We start from the raw sequence: 27491 nt of genomic DNA on the forward strand, positions 1-27491 counted from the left end.
CAAATAATAATACATTAAATTGTGAAAATTTACACTAGCATTAGTATATAACATGGTGAAAACATTCGGACAGGATGCAGTAAGTTGAACAGAAGTTACAGTACTGTTTTCAACAATGATAATTATAAATACTTATTGAGTACTAAATCAGCATGTTAGAATGATTTCTGAAGGATCATGTGAAACTGAATATTGCAGTAATGGCTGCTGAAAATTCAGCTCTTCATTACAAAATTCAGCTATTAATTTAAAAATAAAACAGTTACACTGTAAAGCTGCAGCCTTGAGGTAAATCTGTGATGTTTAGATCCCTCGTGTTCTCAGTTCATGCCACCACATGTGATTTTTCGGGGTTTACATCTACATATTTGTATGCAGATTTTTTGTATAATGCATAGAATGCTGGGTGGAAACAAAAATATAAAAAAAATATTCTAAACTTATCTGCACATAAAAAATGTATGCACTCACTTGAGGTGGAGAAATTTCAATTTTCAGTTTCAATTCAGTTAGAATGTCTGCACATACTGGATAAATTCATCAAAACATCATGTGATGGATTAATTCGCTAATTTGCTAATTGTTTTTGTAATCTTTGAAAAGAGTGACACATTGGTTTTATTTAGAAATGAGGGTCTAATCACTTGTCGTCGTTGTCTTCCTCTCTTTTAGATTCGGTGTACATTGAGGACATGGAGGCTGTGCAGAAGTTACGGGACCTTCTGCATCAGGCTCTGCTGGAGCTGGAGGTCCAGCGATGCCCTGATGACCCCCAGCGTGCGGGACGACTCCTCCTCACCCTGCCCCTCCTCCGGCAGACTGCCGGCCGAGCCCTCACCACCTTCTACAGCATCAAGACCCGAGGTGGCGTGCCAATGCACAAACTCTTCCTGGAAATGCTGGAGGCCATGATGGACTCACCCTAGAGAAGAGACGACAGATGGATGACGGATGGATGGAAGATGAAGAAAATGGGCTACATGTTTGCCCAGAGTCTTTTTGTATATTGCAAGGGCTACAAAAGCCAAAAGAAAACACTTTTTGGTGTTGAATATGAAGAAGATGTTTTGTGTAACTGTCCGCCGGTACTGGTCTTTCACATCCAATCCACCTTCATTTGATTTTAATGGGTAGCACGTCAACACAGGCTTGGGTCAGTTCAGACACACTTAATATTTCTATCATTGTTCGAGAAACCACAGACAACGTGTAATTCATTGTCACTCCACAGCCATCCTGATAAGTGTTTCTAGGAACTAACCGTTACTGTAAACTCAGAGAAATTTACGTGCCAAGGACGTCTCCTGAGACTGCAGCAATATGAACTCTTCCCTGAATCACACGATTCAGCGTTCGTTATCTCATTCTTTAACAATGGTAGGCCAACGAAACAAACACAAGTCACTATCACTACAGTTCTAATCAAGTAAGCTTATTTTTCTCCTTAAAACAGTGCATAAAAGGCACTTGTGTACAGTTAATAATGTCTTTTATAATGCACTCGCCATACTACAAGTGCTATCTAACTTTGTCCTGCTAGCTTTTTGTGGAATATGCAACACATAGGTGAAGGAAATACAGCTCAAGACAAACTTCAGTTTTCTGGGACACACTGGTACTGCAAATATACTGCAAAATCATATGGAAAGCAATATGAAAGACTTCATAACTCACTTGATCTCTGTCATGCCACGTCTTGCTTCAAAACAGAATTTAGTAGTTTAGTCGCATAGCAAGCAAAGTCAGTGTTTTTTATTATTATTATTATTTTATTTTTTATTGTAGAACATTTTTATAAACCAGGCCATCCTTTGTATAATAGCCAATTGTTTTAAAAGAATAATGTCATCGTTTTAGGATATGGATTATGTGAATGGGAGATTATGGGTACTAAATGCTGAACTGAACCAACAGTGTGTCTAAATCGGGGTAAACTGACTGAAAGCCTCTGTGGTGCAGATCAACATTAAATGCAATTTGGAAAGCCTCACGAGGTGAGCTCATCTTCGAGACTCTTCGTTCGGCTGTTTTAGGATGTGTTTGCGTTGTCTCCTCATAGTTGTTTGTTTGCAGACACTCGTCTGGTAGTATATGCAATCATACTCCGTTCAGAGTCATACAACTCCTCTACCTTTTATTTATTCTACACATGTGAAAACCGGAGGAAGAAAAGCCAGTTGCCGTTTTGGCCTCTTTACCAATTTTAAGTACTAAAAATGAAAACCACTGTTGTACAGAGTCGGACCTCGGAGGTGACACCAGATCTTCAGGGGGATGTTTTTCACTGTATGCTGTTCGCAGCAATGATTGTATGAGTGCTTTCAAAGTGGAATCTTCTGAGGATAGTTTCAGCTCAACAATAGGTTTAATCTGGGTCTGCAGATTTCTAGTCCAAAATACTGAGGGGACGTGTTGTGATTCAGGCCTTTGGGTGATCATATGAGTTTTTGTAGCTCATTTTGTGCTTACGGCATGGCTTTAGGATTTGGTTTTCCATATAGACTATGAAGCTTGGCCTCAGGTTTGGTATTGAAATAAAGCAAATCATTTGGGAGAATGTTATAAAATGTCTGTTTTGTATTGAATTTTTTTTTTTTTTTTGATTTATCTTTTTGCAAATTAAAGTACTTACTTTAAGACATATGAAAGCCAGTGGATGTTATATTTTGCATGTTCATTTTTGTTTAATATATAGTATTGCAGTTTTCAAGCACTAATATGTGTTTATCACTGCAAAACTTTCTCTGCTTTTCATTTTTTTATTATTTTTATTTTATTTTTTAATATTTACAGTTTGGCTGTTAAGGGAATTTTGGGATATTTCAATAAAACTCTTTATTTTTTTTATTCAGTCTATATGCATTTATCAAAACTGTTTTTTTTTTTCTTCTAACATTTCAGTATGTTTGTTTTTTCTTTTGTGGACAGGAAGTTAATGTCTCTCCTGAGTGGTTATTGGGATGTCGTGGACTGTACATAACCATGAATGAATGGGTCCATTCAAAGACAGCTGTAAAATATGTCAATGTTTGTGTCAATAATAACTCTAATATAAAGATGATAGTACAGTAGTGTTTTCATAATGGTAAGCATTATATAAAGCCATTTTGTCTGTCAGACTTAGAACATAACATATGATTGAGAGAGAAATTAAATACATGGCTAGGTGTTTTCGTGTGTCTGTGTATATTTCTGTAAATGAGCAATACCAGAATTTACCAAAATGTTTGTTTTGACATTTTTCTGTATATTGATATACTGTAAATCAAACCTCAACAGTAACACTAGTGATAACAGTCGAAAGTAATAAGAACTACAGTAAAGAACAAATCAATATTTGTATTCCAAAATGTATTTAAAAGATTAAAATCTATTTTTTACTCAATTTGCGGATGTTTATTAATATTCTCGTTCTGGTATTTGTGGGAGTTGAAGTCATCTGATTGTAAATGTCTGTGCTTTTTTGTTTCCTCTTTGTAAAGCTCAGTGGTTCTGCAGTAAAACTGTTTCAACACTTTGGTCATATTGAATCACTGTGAAGAGAAAGCAAACACTAAGACACCACAGGAAAAATAGAGGTGTTTTAAAATCTTGTCAGTGTCTATATGTGTTTTGTAATAAATTAACGCGTCATTGGATTTCTATGTCGTTTTGTCATCCTGATCATGTCTGTTTTCTTTTTTTCCATGTGGATTAAAAAAATCGTCCATATTTAGGCGTCTTTAACATTAATACTAGTGAATGAACATTATTCATATAAGTCTCTAGTCCATTCCACAGTTTATATGTTGTAGGGCAGACAAAGCTAGATATGGTGCAGTTCTCCTTTACAGGTATATTTATGTAAATGTTATAGTTACATTTAGTACTATTGCAGAGATAAAACGATATCACTTATCTTTAAGTCAGACGGAAAAGTAGTGCGAACTGGTGACCATCCGCTGTGAGGGAGAAACGTCACTCGTGCCAACTGCGTTATGTACAGTATGTGTGCTTACGTGCTGTATGACATCACGCGCGTGAACGCGACCCGCGGGGATACAGCGCCCTCGTGAAGGTTAAGGATTCTCAATCATAGTTATTAGTCTCTAAAGCTTTAGGCCTATTTTTTGTTGGGCTGCTGGGAGCCTTTATTTTATTAAGTTTATATTAAAAAAAAGTTCTTAAAATTTAACAATAAAATATGTATCCTGCATATGAAACTGTTTTCTGGGTCAAGAAGTAGCCTAATCTTTTTTAATGCTTTTAAACACATTGTGTCGCACTGTAAAGGTGATGATTTTTTGGTGTTCCTCAGATATTTGAAATTTAAGACAGATGGTTTCAACTGAAAAAAGGTAATTTGAAAAAAGTATTTTAGGATGGGAAAATTGGTACAGCAGTGACTTACTGCTGATTTTTTATCCTGTGGGGAAACATTATTATATTCCTATGACAAATGATATATTCGGAAACTGTGCCAAGCCATTATTCCCATTATTATACTAACCATAATGTCATTATTTGGCTACAGTAATTATTTTGTATTACATGTTGCCCCATATTCGGCATATTTGAAAGAGGTAGTACATTAATGTCTCTGATTTAGACAGATATCTTATTTAAATATTACTGGGGTCCACTGCTAACTATTTCTAATTGGGCTCTCTGACTGTATATTGGTCTATAAATTACTTTTAAACATTCTGATTGGCTCTCTTGACCTGTGGGCAGATCATGCCTCAACCCTGTTAGCATCAGATTTTCCCTTTTATTATTGCAAAACTAACGAAGAAGAGAAAAAAAACCCAGTTGTTGCAATTACATCTTCCTCCTTCCAGAAACTTAGCTCTTTCTTTTTTATCACATTGACTTTAAGTTTTATGCTGTTATGTTTGCCAGCAGTGGATGATCAACTCTGTTACCATGTTTATATATATATATATATATATAGTAAATAGATAACAAAGTAACATATTAATATATTCACATTTGTATAAATATCAGCATTGCCTTTCTTTCTGAAAAAGCACATTGTAGTTTGATTTGACCTAGAGATCAAATAGAATCTCAGCATATTGAATGTGTGCAATTTATATTACTATGCACACAGACAAAATAATAATTATAATAATAAATTAAGCCAGCATTAACAGTTAATCACTGTCCTAATACCAGTACATTATCTTTAATAGAGTAATAAAGTTAAGCAGTCGCAGGTGAGTAGGTGCTTTGATGAAAATCGTTCAGTATCTGGGCGGGAGGCGTGTGTTCCCGCAGGCGTTGCCGCTCCTATAAAAACCAACAACAAAAAACCCTGATTTTCACTCCACTGCTACAGAAAGCCGTCCGTGCCGCGCACTGAACAGACTGCTACACTCCAAACACACTCCACACACTCCGTCAGCATGCCGATCCAGGTAAGACCTGTAGATGGACATCCAGAGACCGCACTGGCGTTAGATTTGCGCGTCACCTAGGAACTATTTTCGCCGCGCGGCGCCTAAAACAAACGCATTAACGTTAGATGCTTCTGGGAGACTGTGGCGGGCGTGGGTGCTTTTATTACGCGCATTTTTTAAGTACTTTTACAAGCACGGATTGTTTTTCTGCTGTGTCTGTGATGTTACGCAAGCAGACTGAGATTTTTGTTTCGATTTTCTTTTCCTGATACTTATTCAAATTCGAGCAGTTAAAGTCGGACACTAGTGAAGGGAGTTAACTATTTCCTCATAGGCCTGACGCACAACGCGAGTGAAGCGGCAGAACTACGATTTCAAGGAACTCGACTCGACTAGAACGAGAGCGTTCGCGTTTGTCGCGCCGCGCGCTTTCTGTAAAGATGAGTGGTTCATGATGCGTATGGCAGCACAAGTTACTTCTGTTAAAATAAGATTAAGATACTGAACTAATATGTGCACCGAGAAGAAATGCAGTTTTTTGTTGCACTTACCCAACAACCACAACATTATCAACTAAACAATATAACGAAGACTTTCATACTTCAGCAAAAAAATTCATCAGCAGACAAATAATAATAATAATATTTAACATTAGGCTACGTGCTCATTAAAGTATCCCTGACATAATTTAAAAGAAAAACGAGTTTGTATATTTATGGATTCAAATTACACGTGGAGTAAAACTGTATGTTTAATGAACTCTCTTAATATTTATATACCAAAGTACTAAACTGTATTATCTTCCTTTTATAATATACTGGCAACCACCATAAAACACAAGTGGTTGTAAAGAAGCCACATGATGAATAAAAGCTCATCATAAGATGTAACATGAACCCTCTCTGGAAATGATCGATTACTTATTCTTTTTAACTTCCAAGGACTTTACATTTAACAGAAATGATGTGTAAGATCTTACAGTTGATCAGGTATTTGTACATGTTTATCTTTTTTTTTTTCTTTTTTTATAGTATTTGTATATTATAGTTGTCACTTCAACAATTAAAGACCATTCAGTTATTGCTGGAGAATTGCCCAAATCTATTCAATAATATTTTGTTTGGTAGGTCAATAAACATAATTTGTTATATATAAGTACCAGGTTCTTGTTGAGAGTGAGTCATGACAGAGTTTCCAAGCATAAGGTTTCTAGGATCACAAGAATCATTCAGCCAATCAAGTGTGTCCAAACCTTTCTTTCTTTCTCTCTCTGAGATGACAGCACATGATCTGTGAAACTGGATAATTTCCTGGAATGGTTGTTGTCATCTGAGCTCTTGTTTGTGTTGCTGTGGAAATGAATTGACTCCCTAATACATAATGGATTAAGACCTGGAACGGTTTGATCAGTTTTATGTGTTTCCTGCTGCATTATTCATGCTGCCGATTCATTTTCTTCAGGTTGGTCAACGTCTTCCCGATGTTTTGGTCTACGAGGGAGACCCGGAGAATAGCATCTCAGTAGCCGAACTCTTCAAGGGCAAAAAAGGGGTGCTTTTTGGTGTTCCAGGAGCGTTCACACCTGGATGTTCAAAGGTATCAACATGGGATCTTCTGGCATTAAACTGTAACAAACTTGGGGTCCACCAATTCTTTCTAATCTCAAGCTAATTTTTTGGGGGGAAAATAAAAAAAAAAATACATCAAGTTAACTTCAACCAAAGCTAAAAGATCTACCACATTAAAACATAAGAAAATGTACTGTGGCTCAGTACATCAATAATAATTTTAATGGCTTTGCAATGCATCATTACAATCTATACGAATACTGTATAGCTACCGGTATACGCATTTTAGTAATGGCCAACCTGAACTGAGACATTCATTTTGTCCCGGAAAAAGACCTCTATAAAGTAAGTTTGTGAAAGAAGTGTAATAAATCATATCTGTATAAGAACGTAAGCAAGTCTTGTCTTGTTTGTCTTTATTCACTTGTGTTTTCTCAGACTCATCTCCCAGGGTTCATACAGAAGGCTGGGGATTTAAAGGCCAAAGGTGTGGAGATCATCGCATGCGTGTCTGTTAATGATGTGTTTGTCATGTCTGCCTGGGGAAAGGAGAACGGAGCAGATGGCAAGGTGGGAAAGCTCTGCCCGTAATTAACCTGGTTTTTACTGGAACACAGTCTAATTTGTCTCTTTAAGGTTTTAGAAAGATTGGAATTATCTAATTAGTCATTATACGGTTGATTTGTTATAGGTTCGGATGCTGGCTGATCCCACAGGAGCATTCACAAAGGTGACGCTTGCTTTTGAAGCACCTTCATCCAAAGAAATGTCAATGGATTAAATGTTATTTTAGTTCAAATGCAGTCCCCGTCTTGAGATGTATTGATGTTATAAACCTCTCTTTCTCTATACAGGCGGTGGATCTCTTCCTGAACAATGATCACTTGTTCGAGGTGCTTGGAAACCTGAGGTCTCAAAGGTGAGCTGACTGTCTTTCTGAACAAAACATGTCCCTTGGTCATGATTATATCCACTTTATCTCACAACATGGAAATGCATGATTTTCTGTGAATGTGCAAGTCTTCTGAATCATTAGCTGCTCCAAAAAATTAATGCAATAAACCGTAAAACTGTTTACACTAAACCAATGTGTTTTGAGGTTAAACAGTACATTTAAAATGATATAAGAAAACCGTTTGTACTAGCAAGCAGCATAACGTTTTATACAGCTAGAATAACCGGAAGTGGATGAAACGTGAAGCCTTACAAATGACCAAAATCACATTTAAGTTAGAAATGAGGGATGGCTCTCCATAATATGTGACAATGAATAAGTATGTTGCAGTCAAACTTTCATTTTCTAGTGAAACTGACAATTTTGACTTCACAATTGCCTCTGCTGATTCTGCTGTAAATGTGCAGGTATGCCATGCTGATCGAAGATGGAGTGGTCCGGAAGCTCAGCGTGGAGCCTGATGGGAAAGGCCTGACCTGCAGCTTGGCTCCAAGCTTTCTCAGTGAGATTTAAGAGTTAGTGAGTGTGTACAGTCTGTCACTCTCATCATAGACCAATTATCATTTCAAAAACATGGCAACAGGAAATTCCAGACAATGAACAACACTATTGCATATACTGTGGGGAAACCCATGTGAGGAACTAACTTGTTTACGTGAAGCAATAATTCATTGCTATACCTACAGTATACTGGTTACCAAAGCAGCAATAAACCTTTTCCTCATGACTAAATCCAGTTTGGTGTGTTATTTTTATTTTTTTGAAGCACTTCATACTTCTAGTATAATAGAAGTAAAACAATATATGGGTGCCCCATGGTGCAAATAGCATTTATATTATAATGAAAAGTGTCTTACGGCTTTAATTCACAGTAAAAGATTCACTCTTAGTCTAGTACATAAAAATCATGGTTAATATTTATTTTACAAAACAAGCATTGAACAGGTACAACTAACGGAAACTGCAAATTTTGGGGAGAAAAAATTCACATAGTGGGGAGTAAATGGTCTTAGTGCCTTCCTGAGGTTTTCTTTTTCCTATTTAAAATTTTAAAGAGGTTAAATTGAGAACTTTTGAAAACAAAAATACGGAGAAAAAAATAACTAGCATTTATTTTGGCTGGGAAGAATCAGGAAGACCCCTTGTGGTTTAGGGTTTCCATAAGACCCCTAACAATAACTCTTCATTTGACGAATGCGACATCTGGGATCTTTCCTTGTGCCTACAAAAAAAAAAAAATTCAATAAAGGACAAAAGACACTCATAAATGCAGGACACATGAGCATTTTTTTACAGTGTACCTTAAGGCCAGTGAAGATCTGAGCAGCCCTTTCAAAATCCCAATCGTTGTCTTGTAGGCATCTGAAAAAACGAAAGTTCTGACCTTGACAAGCTATCCATCTTTATATGAATCTAGCAAATATCAAATATCTAGCAAAAGCAATAATAAACATATTGTAGTCCTTACTTCTGAGACCATTCTAGGTTCATGCCAGACTTGAGGGAGAAGGCAGCAAGCATTTCCTGTTGGGGGGCAGACAGAGTGGGCACAGGGCTGCTGGACGGTGTGGGGGCTGGAGCAACAAACGCACGCCGAATTTCCTCCGTAGTGGCATTTCGAACAAAGAGCTGATCATTTACAATGCACAGGCTGAAGAGTTTAAAATAAATGTTACAATGATGGGACCTATGGCACATTAAGCAAAATAAATGTTCATATGTGAGATCATACCCAGTATTTCCAGCAGGAACAGCGATGAACACCCGGGAGAAGGCTCTGAACGAGTCTCGGGATTTGCCATCTACTTATTTAAAAAAAGAGAAAATGATGTTCCGGGTCACAAAACTCTTATAGTTCAGAGTAAACTACTGATTCAGAATCGTTTTAGATGAAACTCACTCTCTTTGAAAACTCCACTGACTGTAAATGCCAACAATGTAGCCTGCAGACAACACGGGTGTTATTAGAACCGCAAAACTGAACGTGAAATATGCAACCAGCAACCCACAAATTTGACTCACTGTGTAGGTGTTGACGTCGACGATCAAGGAGGCGACGTCATGTTGAGTTTTGGGGAGTTCGTTCAGGAAAGCCACCACATTTAACCTTGTGTGTTTCATTAGACGAAACCGTGTAGCTGAAAGAAAACGGCACAACACAGGATCCAATTTAATACTAAATACACAGCGAAATTTTACAGGCCAAATCCAAACATGCAATTGTGCTTTAATGTTGCAAAAACTAACGAATTAGAAGACAACAGAAGCTTGATTTAGATTATTAAATAACAACTTACTGGGGTCATCTTTCATACGTCTGATATTGCGACTGTCTTTCTGATAATCGCCTAAACTACTTCTGCAGACAAAAGGATTGAGGAAAACAAGGAAATGTTAGCAGACCACGTGGAAGGAAGATCAGATCATACTGCTCAGTACAAGTCAACGGTGGTGATGCTGACTAGATGATCGAAGATAGAGGAAGTATACTGTACTTTGAAGGGTTCTGAAGGGTGAAGGGAATGCTGAGGGAGAAAGCTGCCCCGTCATGATAGGCGTCCAGTAGGGGCTGTCTGTCTCCGGAGTCATATATGCTGTAATACCTGGAGGGTGAGACAGATACATGAACACTGATCTGAATGTTTAAGTTTAACTGTTGTATAAAGACCAAATAATACATACTGTTGCAGGAAGCAAAGGATGATGTTCTTGATTTCTTCAGAGCAGAAGTAGCTGGCCTGTGTTTGAAGTAAAACAGAAGTTAAGACTGAAAGCTAAAAATGGGCATCTCAAAGTGGTAAAAAAAAACTTGAGCAAACCTTGCAGGGGGGGAGAGTCGCAGGAGCAACTTCCAAATCAAAAACAATGGGAGGTGGAAGGTCGTGTCCATCCTGTGGTTTAAACAATAAACAGACAAATTATGAATCTAATAAATAATTAAACCAAAGAGCGAGTGTGATTACATATTCACTTCTTATGGTTACCAACAATTTTTGGTCTAAAGCTAATGTTACACTGTGGATTTCCTACCAGTCTGAGCAGCTTGGGGAATCGTTCCCGAATGGCACTGTCCAAAAATCACAAAGACAAAACACGAGAGACAACATTAATACGCACTGCACTCGTCCCAATGAAACAGTCCCACACAAACACTCAAAAACTTAAATCAGACCACCTTATGTATGGGACAAACAGGTGAAGAGTATTACTTACAGATAATTATCCGTCAGGCCTGAGATATTGTAAAACTGAGGATTTACACAATTTAGACATTACAGTTCAAAAGTTTGGGGTCAGTAGGATTCTTTTTTTTAATGTATACTCACCAAGGCTGCATTTATTTAATCAAATCTACAGTAAAAACAGTAATATCGTGAAATATTACTACAATTATCTTAAAATAACTTCCTATTTGAATACATTTCAAAGCTGAATTTTCAGCATCATTACTCCAGTCTTGAGTGTCACATGATCCTTCAGAAATCATTCTGATATACTGATTTGGTGCATAAGAAACATTTCTTAAAATGTATGTGAAAACCTTTATAAAAAAATATTTAGGAGTCTTTGAAAAACAGAAAATTCGAAAGAACACCATTTAGTAGAATTAGACCTTTTTTCTAACATGATAAATGTATCACTCAATTTAATGAGCCTTTCTGAATACCAATGTAAGGTATACATTTCTTAATTATGTTAGTGACACCAAACATTTGAAGAGTAGTGTAACAGTTTAAACAAACACCATTCTTTTCATTTGAACAAACAGTGAAGGTTTGCTGAATACTTGATCAAGTTTGTTTTGTACTTGTTTTGTAGGGCATCAGAGCCATGGTAACAATGAGCCAATCACAGCGCTGTTCATTCTCCCTCCCTCCCCCCGGCACAGTACTTACCCAATCACAATACTCACCACCGGTGCCCCCTACAGGCCGAAACACAGACCCACGCAGGCTGGCAAGGGATGGGGGCAGTGGGGTGTTGTGAGGTGTAGAGTTTGGGGTACATTCACACCATCAATCAATCAATCAGTCAGTCAGTTTTATTATTTAATTTATTAGCACATTTAAAAAGTGTATTCAATGGAAAGGAGAGAGTTTGATATAATTAAGTGAGATCTGACACCGTGTAATCACACTGGTGGTTCTTACAGTTTTATCTCAATGGGGCTCTTGCATTAATATTATTTAATTTTTTTAAACAGACAGCATCAGGCACTAGCTTATAGCTTGACAAATGTTGGCATGTTGAGTTGTTAAAGCTTAAAGTGAAAAACTGCTTATTGAGTGTTTTAACACTTAAGGGGAAAAGTTAAATTAAAATAAATACATTTAGTTCTAATAATAGAAAATAACAGTGGGGGGGGGGGGGGGGGGAGACTAGAAACTTATGGATGAACCACAGAGAAGACAGTAAAAGAGTTCAAGCAAAAGAAGTGTGAGTTAATAAAATCAGGGTCACAAAAAAAAGGGCAAAGAATAAACTTGGAAGAGCACAAATGTTGAACCCCGAGCTTCTGGAACAGATCAGAAAACGATTAAAATAAATGAGTGCTATAAAAGGTGTATGGGTTACTCACCCTACTTTATTTGGACCCTACTATTAAACTTAAGAACAGTAGGGTATTCATTCAAACAATTAATTAAAGCTTCATTTGAGCCCAGACACCTTCCGTTTCTATTTCTTATTTAGTCCGATTTGCAGTTGAGCTTATTTTGTACTGAAATTAATATTCAAAAACTTGTTTGTGATCCTCCTAAAGTATTTTCTTCTCAATGTTTTTTTCTTTGCTGAAAAGACGATCTGATGTTTTTCTTCCAAAGTGCTCTAGGACAAGGATCGTGAAAATGGTCAGATTGACCACTGAACTATCCTCCACCTTGGTTTCAATACAGAAACAGAGAGAGAGAATTGCCTCTACTCTCACTTTTCATTTTGCACCGTGAAACAAAGCTCACGTTTCTGAGGAGTGCTTGGCTCAAGGTTTCTCTTAAAAACCTCCCTTCTCCTTCCCCACCCGTGGCATCTCCTTACAGACAGCTCATCTTCTTCCTTGAATGGTCTTCTTCATCTTCAAGACGTTGGCTGTGGCCAGTTTTGCGGCTGTGCCTGCCTTAGGTTGTCCCAGAATCAAAAGTTGGGATCTTACCCGTCGTTGACTAACCAGCCTCTCACTGGCCACACAGCATCAGCATTACTTCAGGTGTTAGACATGTGCGGGGCGGGTGGAGGGAGGAGGGTGCCAGCATTTTAGACAGGTGGAGCACAAATGTACTTAACAGAGCATCATCTCCAATGGTTGTTCTGTCCTTGTACGCCAACTTATTCATTGCCATTCTGGGAGGTCACATGCAGGAGCTGCCGCTTAAACTGAATTTAACTAATGAAGTATTAGCTAATGAGATTTACAATATGCTGAAATGCTTTAGAAAAACCAATCGCTGTGTTCTGTGCAAAAAGCTACAGGGCCAACAGTGAGGGGACAGAAAAGAAGGTCCGAAAAAAGCAAGAATGAAAGCAAAGCAGTAGTGGAAACCAGAGGTGTTGAATTAATACACCTGCATATTACAGACAGGCTTGAATGATCATTACTTTAGCATTTAAATCACTAATAGACTGGGAGTTACCTGAGATGGGATTATTGTTTTTCTTTAGAACAATATACAGTGATTAGAGGCAATTAAGAACTAACACCTTGTTCTCAAACGTGATGTTACAAAAAGGACCCTTTGTACTAAGAAAGTCCTTACAAATGTCACATCAGACTCTCTCCTGCCAGGGAATTACTGTTTCTCCAGAATAAACCAAAAGCAAAGTGAATATCAACTCACAAATCTGAAACATTCAACACACGATATAAGTATATGTGTCTGTCTCTAATGGAGATATAATGTTTGCCATGTTTTCTAGGTGTCTTTACACACTGGTAATAGAGCCATCAACACCCTCTCTCAGTGTTGCAGGGTTTTTTGTTGTTGTTTTTTAACTGAACTACATGGGGCGTGTCATTGCATATGCATGCATTCCTGTGCATGTGTGCACTAACATGCAAAACGTTTCTTTTTCAGGCCTGAAAGATACTCTACGCAAGTACGCGAACGCAGACGTTTCTGTGCGAGCATGATTTTGTATTGCTGGACACACTGCAATTCATAGAGCAAAGCATGTATGCATTACATTCTAATGTACTTTACGGTAAATCTATCTGATTATTATCTATAGTTTTAAGAGGCTTGTTACTGCCAAGTAATATAAGACTATATGATTGGAAGGGATTTATGTACTTGTGTATAGTATTTTTCTGCCAATATACGGCAGAGAAGACTAACCTGACAAAGTCAGCCTGGTTCTTGTAGTGTCCACATAATGGATTTCCTTCCAATGAGAGTTCGACCAGCTTCAGACCCTTCAGTTTATCAAGTTCTCTCTCCGTCTTCAGCTACAAGATGACACAATGTCATGACATGATTGAAAAACGTCCAGGAAACAGTAAATCTACAGGTGTCCGGGAGTATAAACGTACCTCATTATGTGACAGATTGAGAATCTTCAAGTTGGGGACTTTGTTGATAATATCTGCCAAGTCATCGAGCCTGTGCAACCGGTTGTTGCTCAGGTTCAGACAAACCAGCTGTGTAAGGAAAAGTTTTTGGATCACACTTATGGAGTTAAACATTAATGTACACTAATGTTAAAAAGTATGGTAAGGGGTTGTAAGATTTTTAATGCTTTCAAAAGAAGACTCATTCTCACTAAGGCTGCATTTATTTGATCAAAATACAGTAAAACAGAAATACTTTGAAATATTATTGCAATTCTGTTTTCTATTGTTAGATATTTTAAAATGTAATTTATTCATGTGATCGCAAAGCTTAATTTTCATCATTGTTACTCTTCAGAAGTCATTCTAAAATGCTGATTTGCTGCTCAAAAAATATTTATTTTAATTACCAAAACAGTTGTGCTGCTTAATATACATTTAATACTCTGTTAAAGCTCTAAAGAACAGCATTTATTTGAAATAGAAATCATTTCATTCTAAATGTCTTTAATGTCACGGTTTCACAATTTAACGTGTCCTTGCTGAATAAAATTATTAACTTATTTTTCATTTAAAAAATAAATAAATTGGACCCAAACCTTTTAAAACAGTGCGATTTTTTATAAATGTACATTTTAAGGCATTACATCATTCGAGTAAAATATAACGTACCTCAGGAATGTTCTCCTCAATTATTTTGATAACCGCCAACATGGAGTTCCTCCGATTCAAAGTGACTTCAATATTTTGAGAAACCAAATCTGCCAGGAAAGAACAGCAAACATTTGAGCTATGTCCTACAACAACCCTAACAGAATAACTGTTTTCGTAAGGAGAAAGATGACTGGATGAAAGTCTAACCTGGATCGACTCTGATGTTGTTCAGATCCAGAGCCTGCTGCGACCCATCAAAGCGCTTGGCCATGCATTGCTGCAGAAGACAGTCAGTTATTAGCCATAAATGAAATAAACGAAAACATCCTCTTAAAGGCACCTGCAAATAACACTCACTCACCTTCAAATGCTCCAGATCTGCGGCCTTCAGGTCAGTGTAGATCAAAGTAGGAGGTGGGCAGCTGTTCATTAGAACAGTCACCTATCCAACCCACAGATTGACAATCAATTACAAGCTCAAACACAGGGTTAAACTACAAATTCTCAAATCCGTACATAAAAAGATTAATGATTAATACTTTAGAAAATTATCTTTCAGTGTTTATGATGCATCAAATATACTGAATATTACCTTATATCCATCTTTGTCTGTTATTTTTCGTGACGCTTTAAACAAAGCATTAGCAGTTGTGGAGTCATCAACATAAAACTGGGCCTTATTGCCATCAGTGTGATACTACGAGAAAAAAAAGACAGGACGGAAAAGATTCAGTAATATGACAAACATTGAAGCTTTTCTATAGGCATGCTGAGGGAATGCATTTTAGTGTAGACTTACATGAACGGCATGAAATGTTGTGGAACTGGCGCTCTGAAGTGAAGACAAAAGCCAATCTTTTTCATATTTCTTCCCGAAAGGAATCTGTGGCCAGAAACAAATACAAATCACAATTTAATATTCCAATAAGGCCACAAACAATTTTATATTAAAGCCTTAAACATTAATAACTGCTTTATTGATGTGCTATTGACGTTTAAAGCACTAACAGTCATTTTAAACCAGTTCTTGCGGCTTCCATCAGAACCACCTCCACCATTTCTGCCTCCATATCGATTGCCACCTCTATCTTCATTTCCACCACCGTTGCCATTGCCTCCGCCACGTCCTTTGCAATTGCGTTCCTCGCGGCGATTCTGTGGCCTGCCATATGGATTGCTGAAAACAAGCATTAGCAAAATCTTGACTGCTGTACCTCAATGATTAAATAAGAAAATAAGTGTAATTATGTCCCAAAGTGCTTACAATCTGCGCTGGGATCCCATGTCTTGAGGACCATCTGACATGGTCACATCTCCATCATCATCCTGAAGTCTGGACCAAGGACCAGGGGCTCCTCCTCCTCCACCACCACGACCACCTCGATGCCTCGGTCGAGAAAACTGATCGCTGTACAGGGGGGCTCTGAAAGGGCCTCTGCCTTTACGATTACGGTGCTTTGGTCCACCAACACGATCATCATGCTCTGATAGATGGAAGACGAAAGAGTCAGAGGTGTGACTTTATTACACATTACTTCCAAAGAGACTGTCAGGATACCTGCAGGATTTTTAAAATCACACCTGCACAAATAAAATTAATACCATACGAGCGGGGTAGAGCAATGTCTATGGTAACATACTAAACAATGACTGTAAAAATCTGAATGTACAGTTTAGATACAGGTTTTCACAAAAACGAATAGTTTTATAAAATGGTAAACATCCCATTTCAAAAGTGTCAATTATATTAAACAGTTACACTGCAAAAAAAAAGGACTTTTTTGCTTTTGTCTTGTTTTTATAAAATAACATTTTTTATAATTTTCTAAATTTTTGCTTAAAAAAATAAATAAAAAATCTGCCAGTGGGGGTAATAAAAATAATCTTAATTCACAGGCAAATCAAGATCATGGTTCTTGCACCTTTGACAGATATTTTTCCTTGTTCTAAGCAAAAACTGATTAAATTTTGTTACAAATTTTAAGAAATGCATCTTTGGAGTGAATCAGCAATCAATTATTATATTTATTATATATATATATATATATATATATATATACATATAAATATATAAATAGATATGCGTGTCTTTTAATTGTTTAGATTTTTATAATGCATAAAATGGGTCGATTTTCACACTGGTCTGAACAGAACCAGCAGACAGACTTATTGAAAAATGCAAATTCATTCTTTGCCATTAAGAGGCGCTTTTGGAACAGCAGAAATATTACTGTATCCCAGCAATGCTGGCTGCACAGTACACACTAGAGGATTTTAAGGCTGATTTTAAAGCCGATTTGCATTCCTGAAAGATTGGGAGGCGTGAAAAAATGCCAGGAAAGCAGAATACATTGCCCATATTCTTTGTTATACTTTGCTTTTAACTGTGAAACAGAACACGCACCATGAGACCCAACTGACAACACCAATTATTCTCTATTTGTTTATCTTCTCTAGTCACATTTGATATTGTGAGTGTCCATGATATCTATACCCCTTTCACACTGCACGTCGGACCCGCAATATTCCCGTAACATTGCCTGGTCGCCTTCTGTGTGAAAGCAACCACGTCCTGGAATTGATTACCGAATTGAACCCGGGTCGGGGACCTAGTAACATTGCGGTAATCGATCCAGAACGAGCGCTGTGTGAACAAAAGCCAGATCTAATTCCGTATCGAAGTGATGACGCGCGTTATCGCGCGACTCTTTTACCGGCTGTTTTGAAGGAAGATCAACATTCGCGACGAAAACATATGTGCAAACTGTAAGGAAGCAGAGATCAGTTAGTTCCTCACTTTCCGCGCTGACGCCGAGATCGTTTGCTTGCTTCAGTTAAAGTATAACGTGCCAAGCGTTGTCGACTCGTACATTACACGTCACGCGCTGATGTCACGTGTCGTTACGGGATCTTCAAGGGTTGTGTGTGAAAGCACGCACATATACTGGGTCATCACTGGCAGTGTGAAAGTGCCAAATCTAGCGACCAGGGAACAATTACAGGAACACTTTACCCCTGTATTTGCCGGAATGGCAGTGTGAAAGGGGTGCTAGTGTCACTATAAAATCATTCCTACAATTATTAAGTGTGTGGTCTCGCAGTTTGCTGGAATTATCTAGTGTGTGCGTTCAGAGGACTATAAGGCTAACAATTGGTTAAAACTGCCTTTATGTCCGTGGTCTCCTATGGTTTTAAAAAAAGTTTAGGACTTGAAAATAGTCTAGTGTGCAGCCAGCATAACACTGGACTCTGAAACATGCTGCACTCATGCTCATTTAATGAAATCATAGCCTTCTGAAGTTTAATCGTCACAAGACGCACATGCCGCTTCATGCACAAAAATGTTACTCAACTGACTTTTATGTTTCACACAAGTTTTAACTCTATAAAGCTGTATTTGATACTTTAATTCCTAAAAAAAAAAAAAAAATCTAAATCTCACCACAAATACAAAACTTTAAAATATAATCTTAGAAAATATTATTGGAAGGTTTTTGTTTCTATTATGTTTTAAAGGTTCAATAAATTGATCACTTTCAAAAAACAGACATTTTCTGAGTACTATTTCATGTCAGATCTTTAAGCCACTTCTTCATCACTCTTGCTTTGCGAGATGGTGCTCCAACATGCTGGACAACGCATGGATCATCCCCAAATTTTTCGTTGGAAGTCGCCGCTCTTTCAGGGCGTTTTGATACCAGGGTTTATGGGCAGAATTATGAGCTAGCTCCATCCCCCATACAAAAAGTATTATCGTCGCTTCATAATGTTACGGTTGAACCGCTGCTGGGAGATGGACTATTCTGCTGATGCTTTTCATAGTATTCTGGACCTTGACAGTGTTACTTACTTGGCAGTCTATGGGACAGTCACAAACCTCCCGGTTTTCATCCAAAATATCTTAAATTGTGTTCCGAGGAGGAACGAAGCTTTTACAGGTTTGGGACGACAAGAAGGTGACGTAAGTGATTGATGACAAAATTTTCACTTTGGGGTGGAGTATGCCTTTAAGCAGCAAACTTTGCAAAACACAAAATTTACGTCACTGCCTAAACTTCTCGCCATGACTGTAACGTGTAAGTCTGAAAAACAATTAAGGAAATGAAATTTGCCATAAGGCTCCTCTGAGGTTATTTTATTCACAAATATATCTTGATATCACAGCTTCAGGTTGGTCAATCTCAACACATTCACCATGTGGTCAGCTCACGCCGATCAATTTCCATTTCTTTCTCAATCTTCCACAAAATCACAAAGTATAACATAATATTCGGTAAAATCAGTTTGAATAATGCGTTTGTCTGAACTAACAGCGAACATAGTGCACCTACAAAAACAAAAGCTAGCTAGCTAACGTAGATGTTAACGTTACTTATGTAAATTATAGGGTAGCGTTAAACTATGACAGACCACTCAGAGTTAGGAAACGGCATTTGAGATGCAATAAGATTGTGAATAATCTGAATAATCTAAACATTATTAATGTCAAAGAATTTAAATGGCTGTTAGCGCTTTCGCTAACGGCTCAAACTTACCACTATAGTAGCGCGAGTCGTCCGCTGCCGCCATCTTTGAAGAAGGCTTTAACGCGACTTTAAAATGTAAATACAGGATTCCCAGTCGCGGTTTTCTTTTTTTCTTTTTTAATAACACAAAATCGAGAGAAATTAAGATAAACACCTTGTAAGCTTGCAAAATCGGAAGATTCTTTCTGCCAGTGTTTTGTGTGAGAAAAACGCCTCAAACGCAGCTGCGCCACATTCTTCTTCTAACAGCCAGTGAGGTGTTTTCACGTCACGTCACTATTGCCTCCTAGTGTTGGAGAGTAAGATCACAACACAGTGACTGAGCATTTTACTTTAATGTCTGATTTATTCAATAAACAAAAAAGCATTAAAAAAAACATATGAAGGAGAAGGAAAATGAAAATTTGCAAACTCTTCCTTTCATAATAATTCACTGATATGATCAAAATCTCTATGCAACGAATATAGCGGATATACTAGTAAATCTTTGGTTACAGCGGACAAATACGCATGAACCACTAATATAATTTAATTTAATAAATATAAAAAACAAAAACACCATATCTTTTCATATTAGGATTAACATTCCATGAGTATTTTTGTATACAGTAGCAGTAATAATAGTAATTATTATAAATATTTATAATAATACTAGTAACATTTGTTTTTCCCCATATCAATGATACTTAAATGTCCTCTAATTATTTTTCATAATATGTAACGTGCTTCTCTCAAACAAATTAAAAATTGTTTTGCATTTTCGGCTTTCGAATAACTGGAACTAATTAAAAATAATAATTTAATATCTCTAGAAGTTGAGTGGAACTGCTTAGCCATTTTAAAGATTGTGAGAACATCACAATGCAGAGGAACACATTTGAAAGAAATGGAAGTGTTGACACATTTTACACACTTAGTTACAGTTTACATGCAAAACTGATATTGTAACAGAACCACGGACCAGATTAAAGCATAGCAGGACTTTTAAGTCCTATAGTAAGTAATCAGCTAAAGGAGAACAAAAGCAGCAGAGCAGGAATTTCTCTTTAGCTGGATATCAGCTCTACGAGGTAAAGTTTCCAGATGCATCTGAAAAATTCTTAAGGTAATTCTCATTGCATTGCAAAAGGAATGTTTCAAATATGCTAGCTATGAGTCATATAATGTGCTCTAATGTAACAGAATTCATGTGCGTTTATGGTGGCTTCAGTGTTTTAAGCTCAGAGCCTCATCCAGGGTCCATGCCTTTGTCTAAGCCTTGCCTCGCAGTCTGAGGACTGCGCTTGGGTGGTTTCTTCATCTTGAGTCCCATTTCCCATTCCTGCTGCCCTCTGCTCATGATCAGGGTCCTCCTCACTCAAACTGGTGTCTGCAATATGAGAAGCCTTAAGGAAAATGGGACCTTCATCTATAGAGGAATCCTGAGCTGTTGAAGGAAATATTAACCAGTGGTCATCAAGAATGAGCTTGTTCTATAAACTACATCACAGTTCGGGGTCCAGAATTATTTTTTTAAAGAGCCAGTAAGATGAAAATCCTTCCTATAAGCTTCCTATAACTGTTTATAAGTCCTGTACATTAGGTTTAAATCCATCCAAGGTTAAAAAACCATTGTAATTTTGTCAAAATATCATTTTAAAATGACCTCAATTCTCAGAGATCCCCAAACGGTTCGCGTGAAGCTGTTCAAAAGATTCAGTTTCCTTAAACCCCACCTTTCGGTAGCATACTGTGTTCTGATTGGTCAACTGACATAGTTTTTATTGGTTGTTCCGCACACAACTTCACGGTACACAATGCGTTAGCATCTGTTTGGGGTGAATTATGTCTTATTCCTCTCACCGCGAAGCAAACTGTAAAATAAAAAACTTGAACAGTCTCGCTGCTTTTTCTTCTGTGTGGGTGTATTCAAGCCGCGCTTCAGTTTGAATCTGAATAGCGCGTTCAGCGCGGGGGCGTGTTCACATTGGATATAACGAAGGGAGACATGAAAAACAGACATCGCGTTGTTTTCATATGGATTACTTTATCACAGAATATCTGTTTTCGGCAGCACTTGTTTAGTTTTAAAGTAGACATGTCAAGCTTGCTATAGATATCTATCTCATGTCTCTTCGTTGAGTATTCACGGAGTTACACTTCATTTTAATGATGTGTTTGTACATGAAGATCAGCGCAGACAGGCTGCAGACAGCACACAAACTGATAAGACGCTCGGGAGAAAACAAACACATAACTTCATAATCATAGTTCGTCTTGTGATTCGGAGATGCTCGTTGTTCTAAATAAAGGGGCTAATGAAAAATGAAACTCTTACCGAGTACAAAATCTTGTACTCACCGAGATTAGAAAAGCAGTCATCAGTGAAATGTTGTGAACACAACAAGGATTTGTTGTACTGCTCTGGTATTGTGGTAAAAATGAATTTTAGCCATTGGTTTTTCTGATCTTCATTATTTGGCAGTGAAAATAAAACAAACTTGCCTTTACAATTAAAAACACACTGTCTCCTCGACATGATGCTATCACACCAACCAGAGCGTCTGTGTGTGTGTGTGCGTGGGGGGGGGTGCAGGTCAGAGTTCCCTTGCTCCTAAGACGATAGGCGGAGATTATTATGCAAAGTGCTCCTAGTGACGTACACAGAGATGGGCAAAAGATTTGAAATCTATAACGACTCGTTTCAGCGATTCAGAGTCGACTCCATACTTTAGAAGCCAATAACTTTATAAATCGTGTACTTTTTGGTTTAATTACTTTGCACATTGTTTACACTGATGGACAGCTACATCATACACTGTAATACAGGTAATTTTTGATTTCCCATCTGTGTGGCTCTTTAAAGAAATTAAAACATGAATTCAGCAAGGGTACATTAAACTGAAATCAGTGATATTTGATATCAATTGATAAAGTGGCATTAAATATGTTACAAAATATTTATATTTCTTATAAATGCTCTTCTGTGGACTTTTTATTTATCAAAGAATACAGAGAAGCTGTATTTAAAAAAATATTAAGAAGCACATCTCTTTTCAAGGAAATGTTTCTTGATCACAAAATCAGCAAATTGAAATGATTTCTGAAGGAAATATATTCAAAAAGAAGTTGTTTTTACATAACTGTAATATTTTACAATATTAATAATGAATTATATTTTATTTTCGTTAACATAATTTTCATAAACATTTTAAAACAGTCTTACAGACCCCAAAGTGGTCTTATTCTATTCTTTAAAGTTTAAAGTTCATATTTTTACCAGCTTCATCCTCCTGCAGGTGATCCTCTGTCCCAATCGCACTAGGAGTGTCTAACTCACCTGCACAAACAAACATGATTTGTTTGATTCTTCATTGACATAATCACTGCATTTATTTGGCATAGCATGTGAATATATAATCTGAATTGTTCTGCCTTATAGTTCCTGAGTTTCCCACTGGATAGATCTCAGGAGTCAGACTTTGAGCCTCACTCGAATTTCCTCTGCATTTGTTTTTGAGCACCTCCAGTGGTGCAGTTATATAAGCACCAAGGATATTCCCACCACCGACCCGAGTTCGATCCCCATCTGGATCATAACAATAATACACAGATCTACTGCATCAGTTTAATCAATTTCCTACTTGTCTCACCTTTGTTTCGACTGGTTCGTTGTGGTGGATCTGCCAGTTCACTGTTATCTCCTCCATACTTCATGACTGGGGGACAGTGGAAGAGTTGTATAGTAGTGACTGATCTGTTTGCTTGAAATGATCACGTGTGAGTGCTTGTGGTTTCTTACTAGGAGTGCTGGCAGATGAGTGCATACGTTTCCGTGCTTCTTCCCTCCTCTGCTGAAGACGCGTCGAGTCTCCCATCATCACCTATGTGTGTAAACAGACATCATCCAGTGGAAACGTGACAGCATGAAGGTTAAATAAATTCGACAGATGGTCTTACCTTCACTCTGACCTGCTCGGGGGGATAGAGCCCTCCCCAGATGAACTGCAAGTAACTGAAAAGCACAATGACACTGAGGAAGGTGAAGTTACTGGCCACCCCAACAATTGCAGACATCACAGGGAAATTATGCAGGAGGTATCTGTAGCAAAAGAGAAGAGAATTACAGGATGGTCAATGAGCTGAGATGCATTACTTGACGGAACATGAATAGTCAAATAAACCAATAAAACTAAACCATTGCAAATACCTAATGCCAGTGAAGAAGGCATGGATCCTGAGCTGGGTAGAATAAATCTGGACCCTGCGGGACTGAATCTCAATCACAGCGCCAACAGCAGGCTGGTACTGTGGAGGACAGGTCAATATAATGCATGATTTTTATTAATACAAATTTTAGAAATGTATGATACCAAGATTTGTACTCTTGACATGAATAATCTGAAAAATGCCAGTGACATGTTTCAGTGTCATAGCTCATATTTTACAAACTTACTAGGTCGGATTTGAAATCTGGAAAGAGCTCCACCTCGATGAGCTGTTTCTGCTCAGACACACCTGTGAGCAGGAGGGGTGAGAACAGCAGCGTGCTCATGGTCTGCAGCAGGTTAGAACGGTAGTGCAGCATTGTCTGATGGGGAAAAAACAAAACAAGACACAAGAAATATGAGCGAAACAGCCATTTACAGACAAGTGTTCTAATATAAAAGGTTGACTGTGTGTCCATAAACATCAAATGTGAATTCAAATCAGACTGAAGATGGACAACACATTCCACACTACCAGAGATTTGAGTGCATCTAAAAGTGTGTAAGATTTTGTTTTAAAAGAATTTTTTTTTTTATGCTGCAGTTATTTAATCAAAACTAAAGTAAAAATATTATAAGGTCAAATATTATGACAATTTTAAATAACTTTTTTTTCTCTTCTATTTTAATATATTTAACATGATTTTCATTTATGTGATGGCAAAGCTGAATTTTCAACAGCTGGTACTCCAGTCAGATGATCCGTCAGAAATCATTCTAATATTCTGTTTGGATGTTCATGAAACGTTTTTTAATATAAAAATTGAAAATGTCTTTTTTTTTAATATATCTGCGTAATATATTTTTTTAAACAGACACTTTTTTTCCCAGGATACTTCAATGAATAGAATGTTCAGAAAATATCATTTATTTGTAAAATTATTTTTTCATTAGAATGTAAAAGACTTTACTGACACTTTTAATTAAGTTGATTATTATTTATAAGATTATTAATAATAATTGGAACAGTAATATAATCTAGCTAATAGGGGATAATTGATTGTGCATGCACAATTTCCCTATTTTTATATTTAGATTACATTTGCCATTACCTAAAGCTCACTAAATGTTAACAGAAATAATGTTAAAAAACCCGAATAATTGAATGAGGTTAAATCATTAGCAAATCTCAAAAGGAATATCCATTTTTCATATTGTACATTTTCATGTTGTGATACCGAAATCCACTTTAAGCACTTATTAGAACAGGTTATTGGTATAATTTAATTTTATTTAAATTACTGTTTTCACAACCATAACGACAATGAACTTTGTGGGAGTTGTCTGCACTCACAGAGCGGGACACCGACTGAACGACGGTCCCATCAGTGGTATAGCAAGACATTTTAACCATGAACATGCCAAGCTGTGCGTTAACTGAAGATTCAGGCATTTCCAGCTCCAGAGAGATCCTGTAGGCCTGACCAGGCATCATCACCTACCAGAAACAGTCAAGTCAATACACTAAGCTGTAAATATGAACAAAAATCCATTTTTATACTCAGTGTTCATACATCAGTTATGTAAGTGTTACAATTTTCTTGTGCATCATTAATGGGCTTGTTAGATAATGTTTACAGCAAAGGCTATTCATTGCATGTATATTTAGCTAATGCCAAAAGAACCAGTAAAAACATGTCTATAATTAGTGTAATTAATTATAATTTGATTACAATTATAATTTGTTTACCTGGTTTCTTCCATTCTTCAAGAGTGAGACATTAGCCATGGGGAAAGAACAGAGGACTGAATCTGAAGCATCGCAATCTGTCCTGTAAGACAAGAAACGCAGGGGAGAGGAATCAACCACAAAGCGAATTCCAGTGATGCCTTCCACAGTATTTGTTCATTGGACCAAAATAATGAAGAAATCAGTCATGTGCAAATAGGCCGTTGTAAAAAAACAATACGGGGATGTTCCCGATCAGCCTTGACGTGTCTGTACCTGTAATAGAAGTGTACTGGTGTGGAGAAGCTGACACTGGGCATGTAGGAATAGTAGAAGCTTCCATACAGGAAGATGGAGACCCACAGAAGAAGCACCAGGACACAGAACAGGATGGCAGCCCTAAGAAGCGTCCTGCGAGCTCTCAGCAGAGTTACTGCTGCCACATCCTGGAGCCAAAGCAGTAACGGTCCCATTGCTGCTCCCATAGCCAGCAGTCCTTCGGTGTCACGTCCAGACGTGGGTCCTCTGATGTCACGCTGCCTGCTCGTCAGCCCTCCCACTGCAGGCAAAGGAGTCTTTCCCTCTTTACTCATCCAAACCTCCTCACACGCTATCCACTAATATGTCCATCACAACATCTAATAATTCTTGTAATCCAAAGTCAGAATGAATGGTTTTTAAAATACAGGGATCAGTTAAAAGCTCATAACACAAATCTGACCAAAGGCACATTTGGATCTAGCTCTAATTCTAGTTTCTTATCTGACGATTTAAATGTGCTTTTCCAGCTTTCTTCCGTTATTGTCGATGCAGTCACAGAGAGCCCTAAAAAAGCAATGAAAAAAAAAAATTAAACACATTCATTATATTATAATTGCAAAATAACTGCAATAATATATACAAACATTAATTAGCACATTTGTACTTTTTTAAGATGAAAACATGACAAAATTAAATACAAACCATATTGTACTGTGCACTGTATACTTCTGCTTGGTCAGAAATAAAAAATGCTTTTTTTTAAAGTTTATACACATTTTTATATTCTTATATATATATATATATATATATATATATATATATATATAGTTTTAAATATATACAAACACACACACACACGTCCTCTATGAAGCAGAACTTTAATTAATTGTTTGTAATTATTACAGCATAATGCATTTTTGTACATTTGACAGTCTTACACGAATAAAGCAAAACGATAATGCGGTATAATATGAAACACCAGAATAAAAAGATGTGCCTGTACTTTCAGTTTATCCTTTAACAGTTAACGTTACATACAATTATATCTTTAAAATGATTTTTAGTCTCTGAACTGGTGCCTACCTGTCTTCATTCCGCATTTTACCATACACTGTTGTTTTTATCATTGAATTACATTATATTGAAATATAAACCTCAAACTCACCTTCTTTAATTCGAATATGCGCCATGGACAAATGATGTTAAATATTAATGCTTCAGAATAACGTTACAATAATATAATGAACAACTCCAATGGACCGACCCCTTTCACTTCCTTTCCTCTGTTATGTGCTAGTGACGCATAATCTATGCATTTTAAGCAAGAGGAATTGATCTACAAATCATATTTAATCAAAAACGAAAACTAATGTTCCTCACTTTCTTTCTACAGATCAGAGAAAAACAACTATCCGTTTAACTCAGTGGCGCCGCTGCTGGTGTGATAGAAACACGCGTACGGCAACAGAAGAGGTACAAAATATACTCCTCGACGCGTTTGCGTTTCTGCATCGGTGCTGCCCATGCAGTGTTGCAATTTATTCATGCGAATTGTTTGCTTACAAAATCGGTTTTGATTAATAAGGAAATTATTTTATCAAATACTTTCTAGCAAAATAATATTTTTATTGCAATGAAAAGAAACATTACCACAATGAAAGTAAAAAAAAAAACAATGAAAAAATCAGA

The 27491-nt window shown here is 37.1% G+C and overlaps 4 protein-coding genes across 8 annotated transcripts in view; 2 read left to right on the forward strand and 2 right to left on the reverse strand.

The window, feature by feature from the left end:
• Window positions 1-3638, forward strand: part of LOC127941976 (steroid hormone receptor ERR1-like) — a 31028-nt gene extending 27390 nt beyond the window's left edge. For both annotated transcript variants that reach the window (XM_052537477.1, XM_052537478.1), the window contains one exon: window positions 673-3638. In XM_052537477.1, coding sequence (XP_052393437.1) covers window positions 673-926 — 254 coding nt within the window. In that variant the 3' untranslated portion in view covers window positions 927-3638. The remainder of the gene's footprint in view (window positions 1-672) is intronic.
• A 1596-nt stretch (window positions 3639-5234) lies between these two features.
• Window positions 5235-8636, forward strand: LOC127941981 (peroxiredoxin-5, mitochondrial). 2 transcript variants are annotated; one of them, XM_052537484.1, is made up of 6 exons: window positions 5235-5399; window positions 6843-6977; window positions 7388-7519; window positions 7641-7679; window positions 7804-7868; window positions 8312-8636. In XM_052537484.1, exons 1-6 carry the CDS (start codon window positions 5388-5390, stop codon window positions 8415-8417), a joined length of 489 nt encoding a protein of 162 aa, XP_052393444.1. In that variant the 5' UTR covers window positions 5235-5387; the 3' UTR covers window positions 8418-8636. The 2 variants fall into 2 exon arrangements, with proteins under 2 accessions (XP_052393444.1, XP_052393443.1); XM_052537483.1 differs by lacking the exon at window positions 5235-5399 and having other exon boundaries at window positions 6804-6977.
• A 163-nt stretch (window positions 8637-8799) lies between these two features.
• LOC127941972 (nuclear RNA export factor 1) lies at window positions 8800-19874 on the reverse strand. Of its 2 annotated transcripts, none has more exons than XM_052537471.1 (21): window positions 19635-19874; window positions 16364-16583; window positions 16108-16276; window positions 15899-15982; window positions 15692-15796; window positions 15461-15541; window positions 15307-15376; window positions 15118-15206; window positions 14428-14535; window positions 14234-14343; window positions 10935-10971; window positions 10724-10795; window positions 10587-10642; window positions 10400-10507; window positions 10202-10263; window positions 9927-10042; window positions 9805-9847; window positions 9637-9706; window positions 9373-9555; window positions 9206-9266; window positions 8800-9126 (listed from the first exon to the last, which is right to left on the reverse strand). In XM_052537471.1, exons 1-21 carry the CDS (start codon window positions 19666-19668, stop codon window positions 9088-9090), a joined length of 1917 nt encoding a protein of 638 aa, XP_052393431.1. In that variant the 5' UTR covers window positions 19669-19874; the 3' UTR covers window positions 8800-9087. The 2 variants fall into 2 exon arrangements, with proteins under 2 accessions (XP_052393431.1, XP_052393430.1); XM_052537470.1 differs by having other exon boundaries at window positions 9637-9709; window positions 19635-19857.
• Window positions 19875-19941: 67 nt separating this feature from the next.
• On the reverse strand, window positions 19942-27197 carry LOC127941975 (seipin-like). Of its 2 annotated transcripts, none has more exons than XM_052537476.1 (11): window positions 26968-27197; window positions 25818-26366; window positions 25563-25644; window positions 25167-25310; window positions 24061-24195; window positions 23815-23912; window positions 23565-23706; window positions 23407-23488; window positions 23258-23323; window positions 22885-22944; window positions 19942-20994 (listed from the first exon to the last, which is right to left on the reverse strand). In XM_052537476.1, exons 2-11 carry the CDS (start codon window positions 26132-26134, stop codon window positions 20846-20848), a joined length of 1275 nt encoding a protein of 424 aa, XP_052393436.1. In that variant the 5' UTR covers window positions 26135-26366; window positions 26968-27197; the 3' UTR covers window positions 19942-20845. The 2 variants fall into 2 exon arrangements, with proteins under 2 accessions (XP_052393436.1, XP_052393435.1); XM_052537475.1 differs by having other exon boundaries at window positions 19942-21051; window positions 26968-27195.
• Between the last annotated feature and the right edge of the window lie 294 nt (window positions 27198-27491).

Source organism: Carassius gibelio, chromosome A21, assembly GCF_023724105.1.
Source record: "Carassius gibelio isolate Cgi1373 ecotype wild population from Czech Republic chromosome A21, carGib1.2-hapl.c, whole genome shotgun sequence".
Classification (NCBI taxonomy): Eukaryota; Metazoa; Chordata; class Actinopteri; order Cypriniformes; family Cyprinidae; genus Carassius; species Carassius gibelio.